General features: G+C 37.9%; 1 protein-coding gene and 1 long non-coding RNA gene across 4 annotated transcripts in view; both read left to right on the top strand.

Annotated features, from left to right (window-relative positions):
- LOC127519908 (uncharacterized) overlaps positions 1–3,502 on the top strand; it is a 4,687-nt gene extending 1,185 nt beyond the window's left edge. Inside the window, exon 2 of the long non-coding RNA XR_007931960.1 lies at positions 3,396–3,502. This is a non-coding gene — a long non-coding RNA (uncharacterized LOC127519908). The remainder of the gene's footprint in view (positions 1–3,395) is intronic.
- Positions 3,503–14,792: 11,290 nt separating this feature from the next.
- The window catches only part of asic1b (acid-sensing (proton-gated) ion channel 1b), a 199,592-nt gene continuing 189,740 nt past the window's right edge, over positions 14,793–24,644 (top strand). Inside the window, exons 1-2 of one of the 3 annotated variants that reach the window (XM_051907282.1) lie at positions 14,793–15,418; positions 15,696–16,162. In XM_051907282.1, coding sequence (XP_051763242.1) covers positions 15,798–16,162 — 365 coding nt within the window. In that variant the 5' untranslated portion in view covers positions 14,793–15,418; positions 15,696–15,797. Of the gene's footprint in view, positions 16,163–19,368; positions 19,392–24,644 lie in introns of those variants that run through there. The other 2 variants (XM_051907281.1, XM_051907283.1) reach the window with 2 other exon arrangements.

Raw genomic sequence — 24,644 nt, 5'->3', positions numbered from 1 at the left:
TTTGTGCCACTTCCATATGTGGTACTAAATCCGATACAGGTCAGATGTTTTGTAATGCGACCGCATTGTGAACAGTCATATTGGAATTCATGCAATTTTTACGTCACTCAAGATCAACATTTGTCACGATTCTGCGCTCATGGGAGTCTATTCAAAGATTTTACATACCCAACGTTATCAAGACAGTTGTGTAAGGTAGTCAGTAGAAGGCCAGTGATGTGTCAGAACTCTTAAGTATTGCAGAGACAGCTCTATAATACAAGCAAAACATGAGGGCTCAAATCATAGAAGTTTCAAAATTCTGCTGTCTTTTGTCTCATCATTGTCTTTATTTTTCATAATTTTGCTGGCTTCCGTGACAGATCACACTATAAATAAACGCATAATCACTTACTTTAAATGGGTGGTTGATTATGATTTTACTTTTTTAACTTTAGTTAGTGTGTAATGTTGCTGTTTGAGCATAAACAACATCTGCAAAGTTAGGACGCTCAAAGTTCAATGCAAAGGGAAATATTTTCTTTTAAAGAATTCTCTGTTGAAGGACTACAACAAACGGCTGGTAGGGACTACAATGAGCTTCTTCCCGGGTTGGTGACATCACTAACCCTAAAGTTTACATAAACCCCGTCCCTGAGAACACGCAACAAAGGGGTGAGACCATGTTATTGCAATACAGTAAATGCAATAGCATGTCATAAAAGCAAGATGCCAACATAAGTTATAACCATAATTAAACTAAACTATACTTGTTCTGTCTTCATGCAGCATATATTCTCTGGCTCTGTAGGCATCTGACAACAGTTCCCACACGAGCGATTTATAGATTATCATGACAGAATATGCTAATCAATGACTTTAAGATAGTTAACTCCAAATCAGCTACAAAATTCATCAACTAACCATTCAGAAACGTCCTGTTGCATTCTACATGTTGTCACTTCTTCTTGAGTCTCTCCATCATTGTCTGACTTCAGTTTGAACATAAAAGGCTGAACAGTTTCTGACATTTTCAGTGAGTCTTCATGAGGTAATCGGCGCTGCTAACACTATGTGCTAACGTGAGCTCTTAAAACTCCGCCCTCTTCTTGGGAGCAGCAGCTCATTTGCATTTAAAAGGACACATACAAAAACGAAGCATTTTTGCTCTCCCTCAAAAAGTGACAAATTTAACATGCTATAAAAAATGATCTGTGGGGTATTTTGAGCTAAAACTTCACATACACACTCTGAGAACATCAGAGACTTATTTTACATCTTGTAAAAGTGGCATTATATGACCCCTTTAATGCCCTCTGTGTTTACTTCTGTATGACAGCTCGCTGTGTGTGAAAACAAGAAAAACAAGAAAACAAGAAAACAAAGAAAACAAGAAAAATTTTCTTGTCCGCTCCCATTCACAACATTCATTTTTTGCCCCGCTCCCGCCTGCAAAATATCCCGCATAAAAGTAGCCTATATAGATTTTTGTCAGTACATCCATGAAATATTAAAGGGTTAGTTCACCCAAAAATGAAAATTCTGTCATTTATTACTCACGCTCATGCCGTTCCAGACCCGAAAGACCTTCGTTAATCTTCGGAACACAAATTGAGATATTTTTGTTGAAATCCGATGGCTCCGTGAAGCCTACATAGGGAGCAATGACATTTCCTCTCTCAAGATCCATGAAGGTGCTAAAAACATATTTAAATCAGTTCATGAGAGTGCAGTGGTTCAATATTAATTTTATAAAGCGACGAGAATATTTTTGGTGTGCCAAAAAAAACAAAATAACGAATTATTTAGTGATGGCCGATTTCAAAACACTGCTTCAGGAAGCTTCGGAGCGTAATGAATCAGCGTGTTGAATCCGTAGTTCGGAGCGCCAAAGTCACGTGATTTCAGCAGTTTGGCGGTTTGACACGCGATCCGAATCATGATTCGACACGCTGATTCATTACACTCCGCAGTGTTTTGAAATCGTCCATCACTAAATAAGTCATTATTTTGTTTTTTTTGGCACACCAAAAATATTTTCGTCGCTTTATAATATTAATATTAAACCACAGTACTCACATGAACTGATTTAAATATGTTTTTAGTACCTTTATGGATCTTGAGAGAGGAAATGTCATTGCTCCCTATGTAGGCCTCACGGAGCCATCGGATTAAACAAAAATATCTCAATTTGTGTTCCGAAGATCAACGAAGGTCTTACGGGTGTAAAACGGCACGAGGGTGAGTAATTAATGACAGAATTTTCATTTTTGGGTGAACTAACCCTTTAAGTAATGACACCACAACATCCCAGCATAAACACTCCCGATAAAATATTTGTTATTAAAGCATCAACATTCACAAACCACAGTTAGTTTTAACAGAAAAGCAAGCTGCTGCGTGCATGGTTTGGTGGCAGAATTCGCTCAAAGAGCGCTTCCTTTATAATGACTAAAAAGCTGACATCTCAGTGCATCGCGATCTCACAAAGCTCTGTTATAACACAATTAATATATCAACAATGAATCTTTCATAATGTTTACACTTCGTGTGTTATAATAATAGGATTTGTGAGTGCGCAAATTTCAGCACTGCATAAAAACTCTGGCATTTTGGGCGATGAGAGGATTCTAACATAAACGCCTCTGCTTGGCCATTGCGTTTCAGAAATCTGTGATTGGCTACATTGCTCAACACTGCAAACACGTGTTATAAATAGAATCTCGCATATGCTTGCGACTGTAAATCGTTTTTATTTTATATTAGTTGTTTTTGTTGCTTTTGTGCAATATTTGAATAACAATTTATTAGTTTTTAGATATTTTATATTTAGATATTTCTATTTTGCGGGAGTTCCGCGAATCATTTTAATCTCCCGCAACCCGCACACATGAACGTCTTACCTCCCGCACACGCCGGTCGAATCTTGTCCCGCACCGCATTCTGTTATGTTGGGTCCCATGGGAATGCAGGTCTCTATTGCCAAGTCCACGATTTTCCCAAAGAATTTGGTTACTTTTTCACTGTTGCAGCAGGTTGTTTAGCAACTGTGACCGCACTAACACGATATTTAACCCCCAGAATGCAATTTTTTTCGGGGATACCCAACGGAATGTGATTGGGCTAGTTTTGGACTAGTTTTGAGAAGCAATTGAGTGGATTTTGTGGTAAAAACCTGGAAACCCCTGTTTGTATCGTTCTTTTGCGCATACAGGTCAGTTCAGAACCATGATCTGTTCACACTGGAAATCTGATATTGGCCACATTTAAAACAACAATATGAACAGCTATACAGGAAAATCAGATCTGAGCAAAAATCAGAATTGCGCATTAAGGCTCGCAGTGTGAATGTAGCCTAAGATATATGTTAGTCCACTTATAAAAGTTGACAGTTCACATTCTCTGTTTTTGTTTAGGAAAAACAGACCAAACATATTGATGACATTATCCTGCACTCCACATTTTTGTCCAATAAAATGCTCTCTTGGATGACAATGCCCCTCCCCCTAAATTTGAAATATGACCCGCTGTTGTTTTGTTTGCTGTTGTGTCTTTATTGGTTGCCTTATTTTTTATTCAGTAATTCTGAAGGCAGCGGCCTCGACTTTTGATATGTCCCGCGCCAATTTCCTGTTACGAGGAGAAGTATGTCAACTACGAGAAGAAACAAGCTCTTCATTTCATTTAGTCATTTGTGATTTTTCTTTCTGACAGGTAGGTCTTATCCTCTTGTTCTTCAGTCCCAAACCTGTCAAACAGCAAATTAATGACTTACTGACAATGAGGTAGAAATGAGGTAATTATTCAGTGCTGGTTGACACTCACGACATGTCAAATTAAATAAGTTGTCAAACTGGCAGATAACGATAATAAATCATTTTAAACTCTAATTATTTTCCCTTGTTTACAATTTTAACCACACGGAAAGAGTTTGCACGTACAGTTAATCGCTGTTTAGCTATTTGCATATGTATTGTGTGAGTCCTGTTCGGAGATGTTTTGTTTTTCAATGTTATTAACATCCAATTTATTGTCGCTATACATATCATTAATGAAAGACAGCAGAAGTTTTAATCATTAAAAAACACAAAAACACAGCCCCTAATTGCATTTTTTTGTCAACATATCGTCCAAAATGTCAGTTTTTCTGCACGTTCCTGCTCCGAGTGCAGCTAAATAATTTAGCGCAGAATGAGGAGCGTCACTATCTTATGAGGCGTGAATATTAATGCCTGTGCATGCTCTGTTAATTAAGAAAACCAATTAATACAAGCAGCTCAAATCCTGTAATAGACGACGTGTTTCTCACCCGTCCGGCCGGAGATGAGAAAGGCTTGTGTATTCCGCTCCATAATCTTGACATTCAGGGAACCTTTGTTCTCTGAATCCATTGTGAATTGTGTCAATCAAATTTAAACGGTGGCATTTTTGGCTGGAGCGTTTCAACCGCGCGGTCTCCAGGTATCAACATTCTCCCACGCATTTGACTGAAGGTGAAGTTACTTAACCTCACGTTCACATCCACAGTCGAGCAGACTGACGCTGAGCTAAACCAGTGGATGATTTCAGAGGCTGTTATCATTTCGAGTATTGAACGCTTCTAGTAAAGGTGAAGTCGGACAGAATGAGGCCTGTACCGTATTGATCGTGAAGCTTGGATGTGAGCTGTGAATCAGGATAGAAATCTTGTTCAGAATGTTCTTAGTCTGTGAGAAGATCACAGTGTGAATACACAATATATTTGATGGCACTTTCTATGAATATTTGTTTTTGTTACAGTTTTTTTTACAATCGCTAGGACACATTTCTCAATAATTAGGTCACTTTTTCAAAACTCTTCACACCGTGAGCACAACATCAATCTGTGTGGGCTAAACTGTGGATCATTTATCATTGTTCTGGCACAAAATGCATTCAGTGACAACATCTTTCAATTTACATGAATTCTTTTCTCACTTAGACACAAACAGCACCAAAACTATATGTACCAGCAGGCCAGTTTGCAGATGATTACATACTCTTTTCAAAACGGTTAAACTTAAAGGTGGAGTATGTATTTTTTCAACAACACTGTTTGGAAGTTAGTCAGTTTGACAGCAACAACAAACGTCTAACCAATCAGCATTAGGATGAAAAAAAAAACGCAGAAAGAGAGATGATGAGACAATACAAAAGAGCTCAAAAGAATATCACTGGAATGATGGTTTATGACTGGACAAGCACTTTCAAAACTTTACACACAAATCCAAGAATTGCACACACAAAATGCAAAATGCCTCACATCTCTTGCAAAATGAAGCACTGCATTCAAAATATCACAAACATCTCAAAAGCAAACATTTGTCTACTTTTCAAACACATTTGCCATAATATTCTATTTTTGGATATATCATATACACACAGTTGCTCAAAACCTAAAGCTCTTCTTTCATAAGCTGCTATGTACATTTCTGTACAAGATTGAATGTAATTGGCATTGAGATTTTGAAAAATTCACGGTAAACAGGAAAGCAAGATTGAAACCAAACTTTTTTTTTTTTTTTTTTTTACTGTAAGCATTTGTGGTTGTGAATACAGTATTGCACAGTACGTAAGAAAATATAATACATCAACCATGTGTAGTTGGACAAAAAAAAACAAACAAACAAAAAAACTAGCAACCAAAAAAACTAGCATAATTTAGAAAAAGGTGAATATTCCTAGGAATGGTGTGTATGTGTGTCCTGGTAGGGGACCAAATGTCCTCACAAGTATAGTAATACCAGTGCATTTTGACTTTGTGGGGACATTTATATACAGAATATACAGTATAAAAACCATTATGCCTATGGAATGTCCCCATAGAACATGGAAACCCGACATGTGTGTTGTGTGTGTGTTTGTTGGTGGGTGAGATGGTTGGGTGTATCTAGGCTCCATCTCTCCTCCTGGCTGGGTCCGGCCACAATACTTCATCCACGTCACATGCTATGATCTCTCTTGCGTATCCAACCTTGGATGGATCATGCACTTTCCAGCACTATGTGGAGAAAAAATTCCTCAATAGGGTTTAGAAATGATGAATATGGAAGCAAGTAAACAACAGAAAAGTTGTTCAAAACCTATAACTTGACCTTTGGCCTATTTATAGGTCTATTCTAAAGCCATGATTTGCTGGTGTTAAGTAAAGTAATGAGTGTTTGCACATGTGAGTTAGTGTGAGGCACTGATGAATTAGTGAGGCATTTTGATTGGTTGTGTTTGAAAAAGGAAATCAAGATACTTCCTGTTAGATTTTTGTGTGTTACATAGAGAATTGTGTTGTGTTTTGCAAAAAGTGTTTTATGAGTCGAAGGCCGAGAATTAGTGTATGGTTTTGCAGATTTGGTGTGTGGTTCTGCTGTTTGAGTGTCAGCTTTCAGAAATTGTGTGACAAGTAAAGATTTTGTGTGTAAGCAGTTGAAAAACACTGTAAATACATCAACCATGTGTAGTTGGACCAAAAAAAAAAAAAGGGCAACCAAAAAAACTAGCATAATTTAGAAAAAGGTGAATATTCCTAGGAATGGTGTGTATGTGTGTCCTGGTAGGGGACCAAATGTCCCCACAAGTAAAGTAATACCAGTGCATTTTGACTTTGTGGGGACATTTTTAAGTCCCCATGAGGAAACAAGCTTATACATAAATCATACAGAATGATGTTTTCTGAACATCTAAAATAGCAGAATGTTTTCTGTCATGGGTAGAGGTAAGGTTAGTATAGGGGGATAGAATATACAGTTTGTACAGTATAAAAACCATTACGCCTATGGAATGTCCCCATAAAACATGGAAACCCAACATGTGTGTGTTGTGTGTGTGTTTGTTGGTGGGCGAGATGGTTGGGTGTATCTAGGCTCCATCTCTCCTCATGGCTGCGTCTGGCCATAATACTTCATTCACGTCACATGCTATGTTCTCTCTTGCGTATCTTTGGATGAAGGCAGCGTCAGTGTCTCCACATGCCTCCTCCATTGCCTGGAGAAGTGTTATGTTGACATAGGGACGACGATCATGCACTTTCCAGCACCATGTGGAGAAAAAATCAATAGGGTTGAGAAATGATGAATATGGAAGCAAGTAAACAAAAGAAAAGTTGTTCAAAACCTATAACTTGACCTTTGGCCTATTTATAGGTCTATTCTAAAGCCATGATTGGTTGGTGTTAAGTAAAGCAATACGTGTTTGCACATGTGAGGTGTTATTGTGTGGCACTGATGAATTAGTGAGGCATTTTGATTGGTTGTGTTTGAAAAAGGAAATCAAGATACTTTCTGTTATATTTTTGTGTGTTACATAGAGAACTGTGTGTTGTGTTTTGCAAAAAGCGTTTTATGAAATTGAAAAATGAGTCAAAGGCCGAGAATTAGTGTATGGTTTTGCAGATTTGGTGTGTGGTTCTGCTGTTTGAGTGTCAGCTTTCAGAAATTGTGTGACAAGTAAGGATTTTGTGTGTAAGCAGTTGAAAAAAACTGTAATATTAGAAAAGCTTTCCAGCGCTGGAGAGAGCTAAGCGGGAAGGCCTGAAAACAGACGCGGAGGCTGCTTTGATTCCACTTCACATGTGAGTAACACTGGGTTTGAGTGTCATTGATTGTCTGGAGCTGCTGTGCTGTTTGCGACTAACAACAAACTCTTGTTTGTATTTACTCTTATGTACTGTATGTTCATTGTGCTTCCTTGTTGTTCGTTCATCATCTGTGCTTTATTTTTTTTAAGCATTTTGTTGCGCGTCAGCTGTGATAAACAGACATCCACTCACACATTGTGTGTGCAACAGTGGCCAGATAGTGAGAGTTTTGCTGTTAAACCACTGCACACTGACGACTGCTAGAGAATGAAGTGTTTAGCGTCATTGTTAGTGCACTCGCCTCACCTGCCAACAGCGGATGGACCAGGGTTCGAGACTGACTCGGAGCAGGGTGGTTAGGATTGGAGGGTGAGTTTTGGAGGAGGAGCAATGAAGAGAGGGGTGGGTTTGTTTGGGTTGATTTCAGATATCAACAATGTCCAACAGCGTTGTTGAAAAAATACATACCCCACCTTTAAGTTCAAAACCTAGCACAACACAAAAATGAATAAGACAGAAATTTGCAACATTTCTACATTAATAACATATTGAAATATATTAAGAATCTAAAAAATAAAATATTATCAAAGCGATTAGATGAAACCAAACACCTACACAAGTTTTAGTCTGTCAATTACCATCCATTTACAAGGGGAAAACTTGGGAATAATTTTGTACTGTAATGTAAACATGGACTATGTAACATATACTGCAGTTAATTATAAGCAGTAGAGAACGTCATTCTTGTTTTGTAAAGAAATTTTACAAAAGAAAACATTGTATAATGCTGCCTGATGTTAGTGTTTTTTTACGTCTGTGTTTTATGTTTGAGAGAATGTTTTGGAAGAATGAGTTGATTTGAGTTTTAGTACACTGTGAATGTAAAATAAACTGCTGTGCAAAGCTGAAAGTTGGTTAGGAGAACTGTGTGAAGAGTTTTGAAAAAAAAAAAAGATTTATTATTTATATTTATTATTAAATATTTATTATTATTAAAGATTTAATATATTTATTATTAATTAATTAATTATTATTTATTTATTCTAATTATTTAATTAATTAGATTTATTATTAATTCTTAATTTCTGTTGATTAAACCAATCGACTTCATTTTATTAATTCAAATTTATTAATTAAAAAATTACAGATTTTTCCTAGAGTGTATGTGTAAAAAAAAAAACAATTTTTTATGCTCCAATTTTGGTTGTGAAAATTGCAAATCTTGCATAAATTAAATTGCAAATCTTGCATAAATTAAATATAAATATTTTAAAATAAAATAAATCCACTTGTATAATATTTAGTTTGACCTCCTAACAGACAAATGTGCCATATGTCTTCTGACCTGATTCACCTTTAATGAGAGAAAAAACATGTGCTCAAATCATTTACATTTCAGTGAGCTGAATCTTAGAAGATACAAAATTCTCAAAACAGTGGATTCAAGGTTGCTTTTGTACTGTTTTGTTGGGTTTTAGGGTTTAGCTGGAGGATTAGCAACACATAGCTGGTGAAGCTGGTCAACTAATGAAGTCTTGCTGGTTAATCTAGTTAGTTAATCTAACAAACTGGTATCTTTGAGTTTTGTTTCTTCCTAATAAACCTAACCTTGCTGATTAAGTTGCTTATTTTAACCAATTTCACCTTTAATTGACAATACAAGCAATTATCCTTCAGAAGAGTTGCACAACCACCAATCTTTGGAAGGTTGTTGACATGTTTACCTTGCATTGAGTCAGTAAATTGATCCTGAATTCTAAATGGCTGCTGTCTTGCACACAAACATCATGGCAAAGTGCTCATTCTGCATCCAGGTGTCTTATTTTATTTGCAGAACATAAATGAAAATTAATTGATTTATATCTTTTAGGAATTACTCGCTTGAAGAGTTGCAAATTGAAATGGAGCTGCACCTGAAAGAAATAATGAACACAATTCAGGAGCACAGAATGTGTGATGCACACAGTATTTCATTAAAATACCTTCATAATTCGCCTCTCAGCACTTCAAACTCAAGACGAGCATGAAGTAATAATGGAACAGCAAAGGTGAGTGAACCTCTGACTGTTACAGTTGTGTTCATACAGCTTTAGTGAAAAACTAATATGAAGTTTCTCAAAGGGATGTTGGAAGAGGCATAAGGTAAAGCCCTAGATTACTCTGATCAGACTTACACTTACACGGCAGAAGACTCAAATTGCTTCCCATCTTCCCAATCCAACTGTAATTAAAAATGGCAACAGTGCAATGATCAGGTATATTTCACAGAAAAGGTGTCTTTTGGACAACTTACAAAGTGTCATACAGATTTGCTGTTGACAGTGATAGTGGCTGTAAATGCATATCTATGTGAGATAACTCTCTTCCTCGTTAATTATATATATATATATGCATGCATGTGGGTTGATAACCTACAGATGAACATTCCTCTGCCATGACTCACAGCATTTCTCTGGCATGAACTGAGCGAGCAGTTGTGTCAAAGAGCTGAATACCTGGAGGAGGCATTTTGGACATCCAACACTCATCCTCACCAGCAAAGGCCTCAAAAGAACCAATGTCGGACTGTTTTGGATAAAAATAAAGATTTGATACAGTAGAATAAATGTTTTATTTGCTCTTTCTTCAGGAGATCTATGTTCTGGTTCTTAAAAAACCTAGAAACCACAACACTGATCTGAAGAACCAATAATGAAACATCAAGAACTTTGTTAATTTCCAAAGAACCGCGAAGCCAATTTAAGAACCCAATAGCTATTAATCAGTTTGAGATGTTTGTGTTTTGAAGATTATGGGCTGAGTAAAGGGAAATTTTATCACTTAAATTCACCTTAAAAATAAACTTCCAGGCAGTTTTTTTGATCATTAAACCAAATGATCTTTACACAAAATCAGTTTTAGCCTGATTTTTGCATAAAAGTCTCTTTTGACAAATATGAAATGTTAAACATCAAGGTTCATTTGGTCTCTTATTTCATTTGGACTCGATGTGCTCTGTTGTATCCTTCACATTTTGGCAAATGTAGTCGGAAAAGGTATGAGTATTATTGTATGCTGAACAAAGCTTTAGTGTTTTGAACATTTTGAACTTTTCCCCGCAAACCAAAAGATATATTAAAATGACTTCTATTCTCCCGGAGACAAGTAAGTCCTTGGATGTTCTTCAGTGTGCCTCTTGTCTTTGCTCCGTGTCACACTGAACCCTGCAGGACCTCATTATAGCTAATCGTCCATCTGTCCATCCCTCAAGGGCCGGCCAACGTTCCCTCCTGGTCACTTGGCTTGCGATGGAAATGCCAAGAAGACAGTTTTTTGGACATGCTTGCTGGCTTGTGGTTTGTCAAAGCATGAGGTTACAACACAGTGGGGTCAACAGCCTTTTTGCTTCTTGGATTCCTGAAATTGCCACATGGATGTCGACCAGACTTGAATTCATTCATCTCAGATCCCGCTCCCTGAGATCTGGCAGGCTGTGAAAGGCCGCATCTGCTTGAATTCTCAGCGTGGAACAGAGTAAAGCCTTTGTGTTCATCTTTTGTTTTTCAGAACTGGTTTCATTTTAAATAAATACTCACTACTTCTTGCGCTGGTTAGCGATTCTGAATGATAATTACAGTAGAATTACTTTCTAGGTCAATGAAATGAATGAAGTACCTGGTTTAACACAAGAATTCAATGAAATTGTGTGTGCACCATCTTGAGATCCTTCAGACAAAATGTTATCAAAATAAATTTTGATTTATTTAATCGTTTAGCAAATATGTTCCAAAATGCAGAATTGGGTGTGGTCCATAATGACTAATCGGCCTGTATCTTGTCAGCACAAAGTTTAAAGTTCCCAAAACTTGGCACACATGGACTACAAGACATTATGAGGAAACATGCCAAATTCCAATGCTCCGGAAGAAAAAATGCAATTTCTGAATAACGAGCCATTTATTTTAAACGCGAATAATAGATGGACGCTGTGATACTAATGTTGTCCATTAGAAAGGAAATCCTTTTAAGTCTAAGCATTTTGCATTAATGTTAATGGATGAAAGTTTCCTGATTTCCTTTTTGAAGTTTAGGAACTTGTGCATTCTTGTAAGCGGTTTCATCCAAGCCTAACTTACAGTATCAGTCGAGATTCAACATTGTTGACTTTGCAGTAAAACACATAACATTGGGAAAGATACATTTGAATTTTGAGTAGCTTGTCAAACTACACTTTATGAGTTGTTTCCCCAACTCTGATCCGAGCACACGCGCTAACTTCTAGTCCACGTCTCCAACGTCTGCTTTACTGGCAGTGTGCTTCAGCTTAAATCTGCTCTGCTAGCAGTTTTTCCACTTTAGCTCAAGTGCTCGAGCTTATTTTGCGTACTGACAGATTTTTTTTTTCTCTGAAGATTATGGCTCTATAACATCCCTGCGGCAAAAGATCACAAGTTTTAAGTAACCATGCTTTTAATAATCCATTTCCTGCCCCCTGACGATTCAGTCGATTTCTAGAGTCTATCTTCCATGGTGCCCTTCTTTCCTCATGTAGCTGCTGCTTCACTGCTCTGTGGTAAAAGCTCCCAGGATACAGTTGATAAACTCTTTCCTTTTGCTATCAGCATTTTGTCACCTTCATTACCTATCTTCACTTTGGTGCACAAGCCATTTAATTTGTCGCATAGAGCATCTGTAGACGTGCGTTATGGTGCAAGTGGAGCACGATGGGGGCTGCATTAAAGCTTCAAACAGATGTTCTGGGAAAAGCTGTAGGCCTCTTCCATTCAGTTCACCAGAGATGATCAGAGGTACCTGGTTGCCTCATAAACCAAAACCTGCACAGAATATGTGCTGTCATATTAACTCTTTCTCCGCTAGAGTGTCTTTGTTAAGTTGCCAGTCAGCGCCAGCATTTTTGATCATTTTCATAATCCTTTCATGGCCCCCAGAATATTTTGTTGAATATCTGAACATACAATAAAAGAAAGAACAGAGCAGAAAAACAATGTTTCATTAAAACATTTTGAACAAAACAATATAAGAAAAATTTGCTTTTTGTCAAAGACTACGCCCTACCGTATCACAGTGAAAACATGAGTTTGCTTGAAAATTCTGTCAATGGAGGGAAGCGTTGTGTCATAAATGACAGAAAATTTCATCAACGGCATGGGAAAGAATTATTATTATTTATTTTTTTATTTTTTTTTTACGTTTTATTGGCTTTCTTGTAAGCATAATGTCTAAACTTCACAAAACTTGGCACACATGAACAACAGGACATTATGAGGAAACATGCTAAATTGCATAATTTTCCAATGCTTCGGGTGGAAACCGTATTATTTTCCAATATATCGGGTGGAAGCCGCAATTTCTGACCAATGAGCCATTTATTTCAAATGTGAATAATAGATGGATGCTGTAATAGTAATGTTGTCCATTAGATAGGAAATCCTTTCAAGTCTAAGCATTTTGGATCAATGTAAATTGCTGAAAGTTCACTGATTTCTTTTTAGAAGTAACTTTTCCCTTCGGCAACTAACACGTTCTGGTAAGCTGTTTCATCAAACCCTGTAGCTTACAGTACACTAAAAAAAAGTGCTGTATAGCACTAAAATTGATTCTTGGCTCGTAATCATAGGGGAACCACTTTTGGTGCTATGTAGCACCATATCTTTAAAGGTGCTCTACAGCATCTTTGTCAAAGGGTGCTATGTAGAACCCATAAGAGGTGCCATATCGCATTTTATTTCTTCAACAAAAATGGTGCTAAACCAACAGTAGCTCTTTGGCTCGTAAAGAACCATTAAAGGGGCTTAACAGGTTATTTGTACGGCAGAGGTGCTAAATAGCACCTTAACCACCCCAAAGAACCGCTGAAGAACCATACAGGGGCTTAAAAGGTTCTGTACATGGTAGTGGTGCTACATAGCACCTCAGTCATCCCAAAGAACCAGTGAAGAATCACTGAAGAACCATTGAAGCACCAAGATTTGGTGCTATACAGCACTTAAAGTGGTTTCCCAATGATTACGAGCCAAAGAACCACTTTTAGTACTACGTAGAACCATTTTTTAGAGTGTATCAGTGGAGTTTCATGATTCTTGCAGTAAAAACTCTTTCAACTCTTTTGGCTTTCTTAAAAATTGGTTTGCCATAAAAAAAACATGCCCTTGTGGATACTACACATGCTCTGAGATATGTATGGTGAATGTGGAATAATACATCATAAAATTGAGCTTGAATCTAGGCTACTTGCTTAGAGTATATTTCAGGCCTTAGGCACACATATGATATACAGTCATATGGACACAGTACTTACTCAGCGACTCGTGGGAATAACCCTTCACCTCACTTCAGGAGCCTGGTTTCGTATTCCACATCCTCATAATGGATCGATAAACATCCAGATCATATTTAAACCTCTTTCATAGACTCCAAAGTGAACCAGGTCACAAACAAAACATACCTGGTCAGACCGTTTTAAAACCCCAGCTGAAGCTGTAAGGTGTTTCGCTTCAGTTCGTTGAGTTCATGCGAGTCCATTAACAGACTGACACTTAAGTGTGTCTCTGAAAGTTGATAATCAGCTGTGGGCCTCATCATCACAGCTATTGATTCAGTCAGTGACAGCGACACCCAGCGTTAGCCAATACTGTCACAAACCTGGATTAAAATGCACTCAGTGTAATTTCATGGGTGGGTTCCCTTTCACCCCTCGGCTGTGAGTTTCTCAAATAATACTGATCAGTCTTTCCGTACATGTTCATTTATCACTCAAGCACCTCCTGGTCAGCAGGACTGTCCGTTCAGATATACATAACAACTGCACATCACTTTAGTTTGTTTTGACATTAGTAGCTGTGTAGTGTGTATTATTGTCCCTTTGAGGGCAGTTTTTTATTGCATTATCTAACAAAAGGAAATATACAGGGATTTACAGTGACAGACAGGAATAATAAAATTATACAATAAGGTAAAAAAAATGTCAAAGCAAAATAAAAATAAAAACTAAAACATTTATTTTTGTTTTACTGTGAATGAGGTGCCTAATAACAAAACATAACACAACAAGGTAGCTGAAAAATAAATAGCCTATAAATAGCCTATAAAAAAGTGTGATATTAAAGAACAAAAGGTAAAAATATATAGGCTACAATAATAATAAAAACCTATATAAAGGAATATATATGATGTATAATGAATATAAGCGATCTCTCTCTCTCTCTCTCTCTCTCTCTCTCTCTCTTTTAAGAAACGGTCGGCTCATATAGACAGTGATGCTCAGACAGACAGTGGAGCGCTTGGATGGAGGCTTCGTCGCAGTGTGCAGCGTTCATTCCTGACGTGTCTGTCTACATCTGAACCAACCCACAAGACCGGACAGACGGGGACTATATAACTTACGACCCGTCACTTTATCTGATATGGATACGCACGCCGTGCTGCATTAATTAAAGAGGGGGGCATTTTAGTGATGCCAACATCCAGAGAGCATCTGTGTTGCCGTTACCAGCGCGCGCGGTGAAGTTGGATTGCGGATCGCTTAATTGTATCGAGCTTGAAACACGATCTGAGCAGCTTTGACACCGCGGATGTGTGTTGTGTTGTGAATGGATGTGAAGACATTCTCTTGACATCGAGCGATGCGTTTCTGTTGTCTATAACACCTTATAAGGATGCATGTAAATAAATGACAGTAGTTATAAGGGGAAGCGTTATCATCACGTTTGTTTTTATGTAAATTGCGCTGATTTGACTGGAGGATACGGACAATGAATTGACGATACTCTCGCAACTACGGAGTTATTTCGTTGAAGATCCCGAGGACTTAGAAGCTAATATATCCGTAAGAATTCGTACTATTTGAAAAACGTAAGAGTTGAGTTCTTCAAACTGTTCTTTTATCGCTAATTTGAGTAGACGAAAGGCGCTTAATGTGGTAATATCTAACGTCACCGGTTTTATTCAAAAATGTTATTTAATGTGACCAAATAAACCTGAATACATCTTAGATCAACAAACGTCAAGGGTTAGATCGGGTAGAATAGCTCCCATTTCACTTTACAGTCCAAAAACTTGCTGGAACGCTGGATGACCATTGGTGAAGATGTTGCATGGATTGTTGTAACTGCTTTCTACTGTCTACCAGGTTCATCGAGCACTTGCTTGACCATCTGAGGGCGTGAACTTCCTCCAGTCTTCAATATATCAGCCCCTGCTTCATTCAAAGACCTTCTAAACTTCAAGAACCATGGATATTAAAACCGAGTCTGATGACAACCTGGACTGTAGGCAGCCCGCACCCATTGAAGTTTTTGCCAGCAGGTCCACGCTCCATGGCATCTCACACATGTTCAGTTATGAACGCCAGTACATCAAACGAAGCATCTGGATCATCTTTTTCTTGGGGTCTTTATCGTTCCTGGTGCTTGTTTGCGCTGACCGCATCAAGTTTTACTTTCAGTATCCTCATGTCACCAAGCTGGACGAGGTCACAGCACCAATGATGGCGTTTCCTGCCATCACCTTCTGCAACCTGAACTCTTTCCGCTTCGGCCGCGTGACGCGCAACGACCTGTACCACGCGGGCGAACTGCTCGCGCTTTTAAACGGCAGGTGAGATCTGTATCCTGTAAAACATTTTATATGGAGAAAACGTGTTGCGAGATGACAACTCAGATTTTACTCAGAATTGTTTGTCTTTTGACTCAGAAATTTGTTGTTATTCATGACGGACAAGGCTGCTTCACGACGACATTATCTCATCAATATATTTTTAGAACAATATTGATAGTTTCAAAAAAATTAAATTCAGAGAAAGTGTGAAAAAAAACTCTTATGCTGAATCCAGCAGAATATTGCGCCATTAACCCAGAATTTTTCATTATTATTAAAGGATTAGTTCACTTTGAAATGAAAAATACACCATGATTTACTCACCCTCAAGCCATCCTAGGTGTATATAAGCTATAACTTTCTTCTTTCAGATGAATACAATCAGAGTTATATTAAGAATCATCCTGATGCTCCTAAGCTTTATAATGGCAGTGCATGGAAACCACCTTTTTGAAGCTCAAAAAAGCTCATCCATCCATTATAAACGTACTCCACACGGCTCTGGGGGGTTAATAAAGGCCTTCTGAAGCGAAGCGAAGTGTTTGTGTAAGAAAAATATCCATATTTAACACATTATAAAGTAAAATAACTAGCTTCCGCCTACCGTATTCAACTTAAGAAGAAAGTGCAACTCCTCTCGCAGTTCAATACGCTTACGCTATGTCCTACGGCAACTTATGAAACAAGTGTAACTGACGTGACATCAGTTACACTTTCTTCTTAAGTTGAATACGGAAGGTGGTCTGGCAGAAGCTAGATATTTTACATAATGTGTTAAATATGGATATTTTTCTTACACAAACGCATCGCTTCACTTCAGAAGGCCTTTATTAACCCCCCGGAGCCGTGTGGAGTACGTTTATGATGGATGAATGTACTATCTTCTTGAGTTTCAAACAGGTGGTTTTCGTGCACTGACATAAAGCTTAGGAGCATCAGGGTGATTATTAATATAACTCTGATTGTATTTGTCTGAAAGAAGAAAGTCATATACAGCTCGGATGGCTTGAGGGTGCGTAAATCATGGGGTAATTTTCATTTTAAAGTGAACTTAATCCTTTAATTCTTGTTGACAGTTTAGTTTATTATATGAGCTTTTTCTTAACTTTTCTATTGCATTCATGAGGACCAAGACATTGTAAGTTCAAGGACCTGCTAACATTACTATGAAGTGGTTAAAGGTTATATACACACTTTAATATGATGCAAAGTTTAAGGAATCGTATATTTTACATTTGTGAACTGGGCTGTTGCTTCATCACATTTGATAAGGTTTGTCTCAACACTGTCTGAACACGTTCTCAGAGAGTCTGAGAAAGAACCTTTAAGAAACAGTTTATCCTTTATTTACTCTTGTTTACATTTTTGCTATTCCATTTTTGAGCTGATTTTCTGAGGTAATTCTGAGGCTTTGTGAAAGATTCAGCATTTTTCATTGGGGATGTTAAAGGTTATGTTTTGAATATTACACATAACTTAATACAGAAGTTTTTTGAAAACAGAAAACATCTTTTGTTGTTGACAGAGACAAATGATATCTGTTTTATCTCAAGGTTTATGTCAGTACGATTTTCTAAAGTCTGAAATTCTGTGTGTCAGAATTTGACTGTCATCACACACTCAATGTAATTCAATCTGAATCTGTATTTTAGCTTTGATGGGAGTTGAAAATGTAAGCTGTAAACATTCTGCCTCATTGAAAATGAGAGGCGAGTCAGAGCGTTGACTTGCCTGTCTGTAAATGAAAAATGATTTCGTCCCCTCAGGTGTTGAAAGCCCCGGTGAGGGCTGAAGTGAATCATCATTGATTCGATGTAACTGATAACACCATGTGTTGTGCTTGTGGCGAATGTGCAGCCATTAGAGAAGCAGAAGTTCTGCTCAGAGTCTGGATTCTTCTCTCAGGACTGTGATTGTCACTCTGTGGTCGGAGCCGATCCAGAACTCATTGAACACATCAGTGTCTCTATTGGCAGTACAATCTGTCTCATCGCTTTTCAATAACAACACATTTGGAAGGAATGAATAATTGATGCCTAGTTTAGATTTTCGTTGAAAAGTCACGCTCGACTAATATTCGCTTTGCCAGATTACTTTTTGGACGTATATTGCATTTGAAGGCTTTCTGGTGTGATGTTTATCTTTGAATAAACAGTTTCAATATGTCAGTGCCAGATTGAAACAACATGCCTGAACTTTGACATTTTGGTTTGGTCTGTTCATATAAGCATTTAGAGGTCTAAAATGTGCCAAGTTTAGGGTCAAAGTAAACACATGGAGGCAAGAGGGACTTTCTGTTTCTGATTTAGGTGTCTTGGTAAATTTCAGTACAGTTGTTGAGATGTCTTGTGGAGACACATATTGAGATCTTTTTCTCAGAAGAATCATAAGTAAGGGGACTTCAGCAAACCAGTTGCTTCCTATTTAACCACACTGCTGTCTATGAGAAACATTTGAGATGTTTGAAAGGTCTCAGTTTTGATTTTTTTTTCTATCCTGAAACTATTTCATTGTTAGTTGAGTGAATTATATGGCATAGAAGCACATCAGTCAATCGTTCACATCTTTTCCTCTACAAAGGCATTGCTAAGGAAATATGACTACAGATAGCACATAGCAACCAATCGGGAACCCAATCGCCATGGGAACTGTGAGAGCATCTAGGGAAAGTTTCTACTACTAACTCCTCACTTCCAAATGCAGCCAACAATGTTACTTATTACCAATTAGCATACTATCTTTCCTTAACTGTATGCAAATTTAGAGTAAGTGAAATCCAAATCATAGTACGTTGAATACAATATGCAGAGTACACCAGATTGTGAACTGCTTTTGGTGCTTGCTTTTTTTTGGGGCCGATATTACCCAAAACCATTTCTGTTTTTTTAGTTGCAGTCAATTGGTGAGGTATAAAACTGGGGTAAAAATGAATTTTAAAAGGGAAATATCATGAAAGTCTGACTTTTTCCATATTTAAGTGCTATAATGTTTAAGTGCTACAAAAAAAGCCGTTCAGATTTCGCTCCCCTTGTGATGTAGGAAGGGGATCTTATTATAGCCTAATATTACTGCCCCTCTGTATGTGTCCACCCACAGCGCCGCCATTTTGTTTTTGCAATCGACAATGGTAACACTGGTCCTGGAGTGCAGCTGTCCTGCACAGTTTAGCTACAACCCTGATCAAGCACACTTGAATGTCTTCAGGATTACTAAAGCTACGTGAAGGAAGGTGAGTTGGGTCGGAGCAAAACTCTGCAGGATGGCAGCACTCAAGAACGACCGTCCCTGAGCTTGTGATGTCTCAGCTATGTAAACATTATCACTAATCTGTTAATGGCTATAATAGAAAACATGAGTCTCCATAAACTCCTGGCATCTGAGCCACTAAGGACGCAGTGGTATAATTTTATTTATGATGGAATTTTTATAGATAAATTCATATACCAGTATATGCAAGTCATTTTACACCAGACTGCTTTGCACACGAAGCTCAGTAAAACAGGATTTGCACAGAAGTTGATTCTCAAAGATGGATCGATACCAACTGTTCATGATCCAGTTTCATATATATTTTGTGATGTTTGCAAATTGTCTTTCTGAATGTTTCAACAGCACGCTGCTAATGTACTGTTAAATGTGGCTAGTTACCATCGTTTCTTACTGTATTAACGGAGACCAGAGCCATGTCGTTATTTTCATTTTTAACCGGCAACGAAACGCTTGCAGTCTGTATAATTCATAAATGTATCTACATTCGTATTGAGTCTCTTCAACAGTGTGTATCTTTAGCCATGCTCGCCGTGCATAACGCTATCAAACTCATTCAGAATCGAATGTTAGCAAACATCCACAAAATACATGCCATACATATGTGATCTGATTTGCTGCATCACGAACCGTTTGTAATGATCCATTTTGAGCATTATATTTGCTGTGTGAGCTTCTCCTGTATTGTTTATGCCTCAGTGTATTGGAATCGTGAGTTTGGGGGCGGGGAGCACAAGCTCATTTACATTCAAAGGTACACACACCAAATCAGCATGTTTTTTCCTCCCACCCAAAAATAGGCAGTTAAAACATGGTATTATAAAAAAATACATGGGGTATTTTGAGCTAAAACTTCACAGACACATTCTGGGGACAACTGAGACTTACATTACATCTTGTAAAAAGGGGCATAATAGGTCACCTTTAAGGCAGCGAATTTAGCTAGGCTTACATTTAAACACAAACCAAAAAGATTGTATGTGGTATCAAGTATCTGTAATGGCATCACAAAATATCCCAATACATAACAATATGCTCAAAACACACTTTAATGTTAATGGTAAAGTATGTATTTTCATTCTTAAGTATGCAAATTGGGATGCAACCAGCCTAAGCTGCAATATTCATGCTATTGTTTGAAGAGCTAACATTGCTCTTGATGTGGCCTTGAGTAAGATGCAGTGACAGCTCAGGCCGATAGTTATCGTGGCGTGACAAGCAGAACTTTCCTGCTTTATTCTCTCTGGGATTCATTAGCAGATGTCATCACGGCTCCATTGAGCCTATTAGAGAAGCTTCACTGACGATCACTTCACATTCACAAGCAAAGCAAAAGTGATGCTCTTAAATTTAATATGCCCTGAGCCCACCGCACTTTAGTCTGTCACATCTGAGCAGCATTATATGTTAATGATCGCAGATACACTTTATATAAGAATAGCCTAGATTATCTGTAGAAAAATGAATCTTTTTCTATTTTTTGAAAAACTGCAACCATAAGTATAAGTACTGGTAATTGTTATGGGTAATCTGTGTTTTAGGTGGGTTTTGCATGTGTTTAGTTCAGTTTCCAGTGTTTGTTAGTTACCATGGTTTTTCGTTGTTTTAATGATCATGTTCACCTGTTATTCATTTTGTTGATTGGTTTGTTTGTGTATTTAAGCTCTGCGTGTGTTTTTTCAGTTCATTGTCTGTTCTCGTCGCTTTTACTCATTTACATGTTGATTATCAAGAGTGTTCTGAGTGTTTTGTTTTGAGGTTTATGTTAATAAAATCTTAGCTTAACAATTAGATTCTGCTGTTTTCTCATCTTTGACAGTAATGACAGTTATAGTGACACTGTATTTGTTAAGCGGTGCAGTGTAGTGGGGTCATGTGATTACTGTGATTATTGTCTAATTGCAGCTATATTTGTCACTATACTGCATACTATATTTTTTTTTAAATAGTAAAAACTGTACAATATCTACAGTGTAGTGTCCAGTATTGTAGTTGTCATGTGACCTGGAAGAGTCTGGATGTCAGTGAGTGACATTTGGATTATCTAATTCTCATCACTTCTCTTTTTATCTCATTTTAAGATCTTTTAAAGACACTAATTCATCTTCAAAGAATGTTGGATCTGTGTCATCTTCATAAGGCTGAAATTAGATCAGTTGATCTGCATTTCTTTCAGATTTTGGCTCTGTTTCAGATGTCTTTTTGTTGAGGTTAAATGCCCAGAGCATTTCAATTTATTTATTTATTAGTTTGCTGACACACAATTAACATAACACCCAAGTTAATTTCTGCTTATTTTATTGCTAAATCAGTTCTATCCACATGCCAAGTGGAATATTTAACAGGTGAATGCTTAATGCAGACCGCCTTGATGGAGCAGCTTTGAATATTGAAAAGTTCAGAGAATAAAAGGAAAGAGAATATGTGAAATGACTAGAGCGTGTAGAGACAGAAAGAGGACAGATTGCATGTTCAAGCTTCAGAGAAAGTCTGGGGTCTGTAAGACCCTAATCATTCTCTATGCAAATACGTGAGCGCAAATGCTTTTAGCTATGCTAGCTCAAATGCACATCATGTTGTGTTTTGAAATTTATTACACTGCAATTTGTAACTCAACTCAAGTGCGTTTTCAGTGACACCACAAGGGACGCAACATTAGCATAAACAACTTCTTCTACAGCCGGTTTTCTTTTTCACCTCAACTACTGCCACGACAGAGCAAGAGATGGTTCAGCTGACATTCTTTCTGAGCAAGTTAGTTAAAGTCAGTAAAACTGTTGACATATCCAGCTACTAGAATAATAAGAACGCTACCACGCTGGCAGAGCCATCTGATTGGCCACCCTGGGTGCCACCCCAAAATTTAATTCGCTGCTTGGAGTTTGAGGCTGAGTAACATTTGATTGTTGAAAGAATTATTGATCTTGCCATGCGGTGGCACCGCACATTATTAATGTATATTAATGTATTTATTTTGTATTTATTATTTATACATACACACCTTGTGTAAATTCAATTATAATTAACATTTTCTTAAGGATAAAAAAAACTATCTCAGCTAATGCTGTAAACTATATACAGGGATTCCTTGCTTGACCAATCAGAATCAAGGACAGGAACTAACCATTTTATATATATATAATATATATAATATATATATATATATTTACAACAGTTCCCTGTTGTAAAGATCATCAGTTATGAAATGAGTTCAATTCAGCAATTCAGTTCTCATCCAATAGTGTCAGTAGTCAGATCAATAATATTGTCTATTAAGCGTCCCCAACCGAGCAGGCCAGAGGCGACTTTGGCAAGGAACCCAAACTCCATCAGGTAACAGAATGGAAAAAAAACCTTGCGAGAAACCAGACTCAGTCGTTGTAATTTTTTTGCGATTTGAGTGAAAAATAAAAACACATCATAGAAAAGAGATGTGAGGTCTATTTTCATACCATCAGCAACTATTTCTCAGTTATTCTTCTGTGCAGGTCTCAGAACTGATGGACAACAGCAGGACACCGTTCGATTCTCTCCATCAGTCTGAACGGTTACAAAATGCCTTTGCAGCTGTGAATCAGTGCGGCCAACGATCTGCGTGATGTGAACACATCCACCTGAACACATTCCCACAAACACATCTATGCACATAAATTCGACTTCACCGGAAGAAAAAAAGCAATTCCCTGTACTGCGCTGGTGGGATATTTTTGGCCTATCGATCCAGTGTTCTGTTTTGCCTGAGGCTCAGTAAGAGAGAACCGCTGTACAACATATTAGAATGTCACTAGAACAATCTCAATTTTCCAGCACAGGAATCGCAAGCGCGACCCCCGCCCGTCAGCATGTTCTCACATTACACACAGCTGGGGGCTTTCCAAAACATCACCTGAAATGTTCTTGTCGACATTGTTTTTAACATGCTAAAACAGTTTTCTTTCTACACTCTTAGAAGAAAAGGCTCTATTTTTAAACCTTAAAGGGATAGTTCACCCAAAAACATAATTTACTCACTCTGAAGTTGTTACAAACCTGCTTCATGTATAGAACCTATTAGGAGTTCCCATCATGGGATCATTTTATATATTTTATTGTAATTAGGGGTTCAAGCACGTAGCCCTGAAACCCTATTGTAATTGTTAAACTTTCCAAAGATCAACATTCTCCCCTAAAAGTGATCGGGCAGACCAAACCGTAAGTCATAGAGACTTAAAACTTTGAGGGCTGGTAGTTCTCACACCATCTACAACATCACCAAGGCTCGCCTCGATCGGCCTGATGGGGGCGCTACAGCGGTCAAAAGTACAAAATGGCTCATAACTCCTGAATTGTTAGGCCTAGGCTCAAGTGTAAATATCGTCTTATATCGTTGGAATCCTTGGCTCAAGGTGGACAAGAAGCATGCTGGATTTGCTCGTCACCCTTGCAAAATTTTCGGGTATTTTGAATTTTTTGAAAAAAACTACTTTTGCGAACTAGTCCTAGGTTTTTGGCCCGATCGGAACCAAACCAGTGAAGCGAGATTCTCTGGAGTCTCATTGTCAATAATTATCAAAAAAAAAAAGAGTTGAAATTCCGATTCACGGTCCCTAAGGGCTGCCAAAATGTTCAAAGCGGGTGGAGCCACTTTTACTAAAATGGCTGTAATTCGTGAATGGAATGAGATATTTTCACCAAACTCAGCGCATCTATGTAAGAGCTCATTCTGTGGTCGTGTGAAAAAGGACGTGGCGACTGGCCACTTGGTGGTGCTATAACAGTAAAAAAAAAACATGAAAATGGCTATAACTACTTCACCGTTAGTCCGATTGACTTGAAAATTAGAATGCACTGTCTTTGTCCGAGGTGCCATGATTGTCTATGAGGACATCTCCAAAAATATGTCCGCCATTGGCCAATGAAATTTGAGCAGCTATCAAACAAGGTTAATGGAGGCCGATCGGGCCTGTTTAACTCACGGCACTAGAGGCCTGTGAGAAATTCTAACGAAATCAGCCACTGGGGGGCGCCTTTGAGGTTTTCACGTGCATAAAGCATCCTGTATCACACCATTTTTCGCGCATGCCCACGACATTTGTACCACATGATAGAACTCCTCATTCTGAGCAACTTTGCCTCTAGGACCGCCACAGTCCATCGAATCGTTCGATAAATATTGGAGATTATTTCAAAAGCCAACTTTGGCGAACTAGTCCTAGGTTTATGGCTCAACCTCAAT

The sequence above is a fragment of the Ctenopharyngodon idella genome, chromosome 10 (assembly GCF_019924925.1).
Source record: "Ctenopharyngodon idella isolate HZGC_01 chromosome 10, HZGC01, whole genome shotgun sequence".
Taxonomy (NCBI): Eukaryota; Metazoa; Chordata; class Actinopteri; order Cypriniformes; family Xenocyprididae; genus Ctenopharyngodon; species Ctenopharyngodon idella.
Note: the sequence above shows the minus strand (reverse complement) of the source record. Positions and strands in the feature narration are given on the sequence as shown.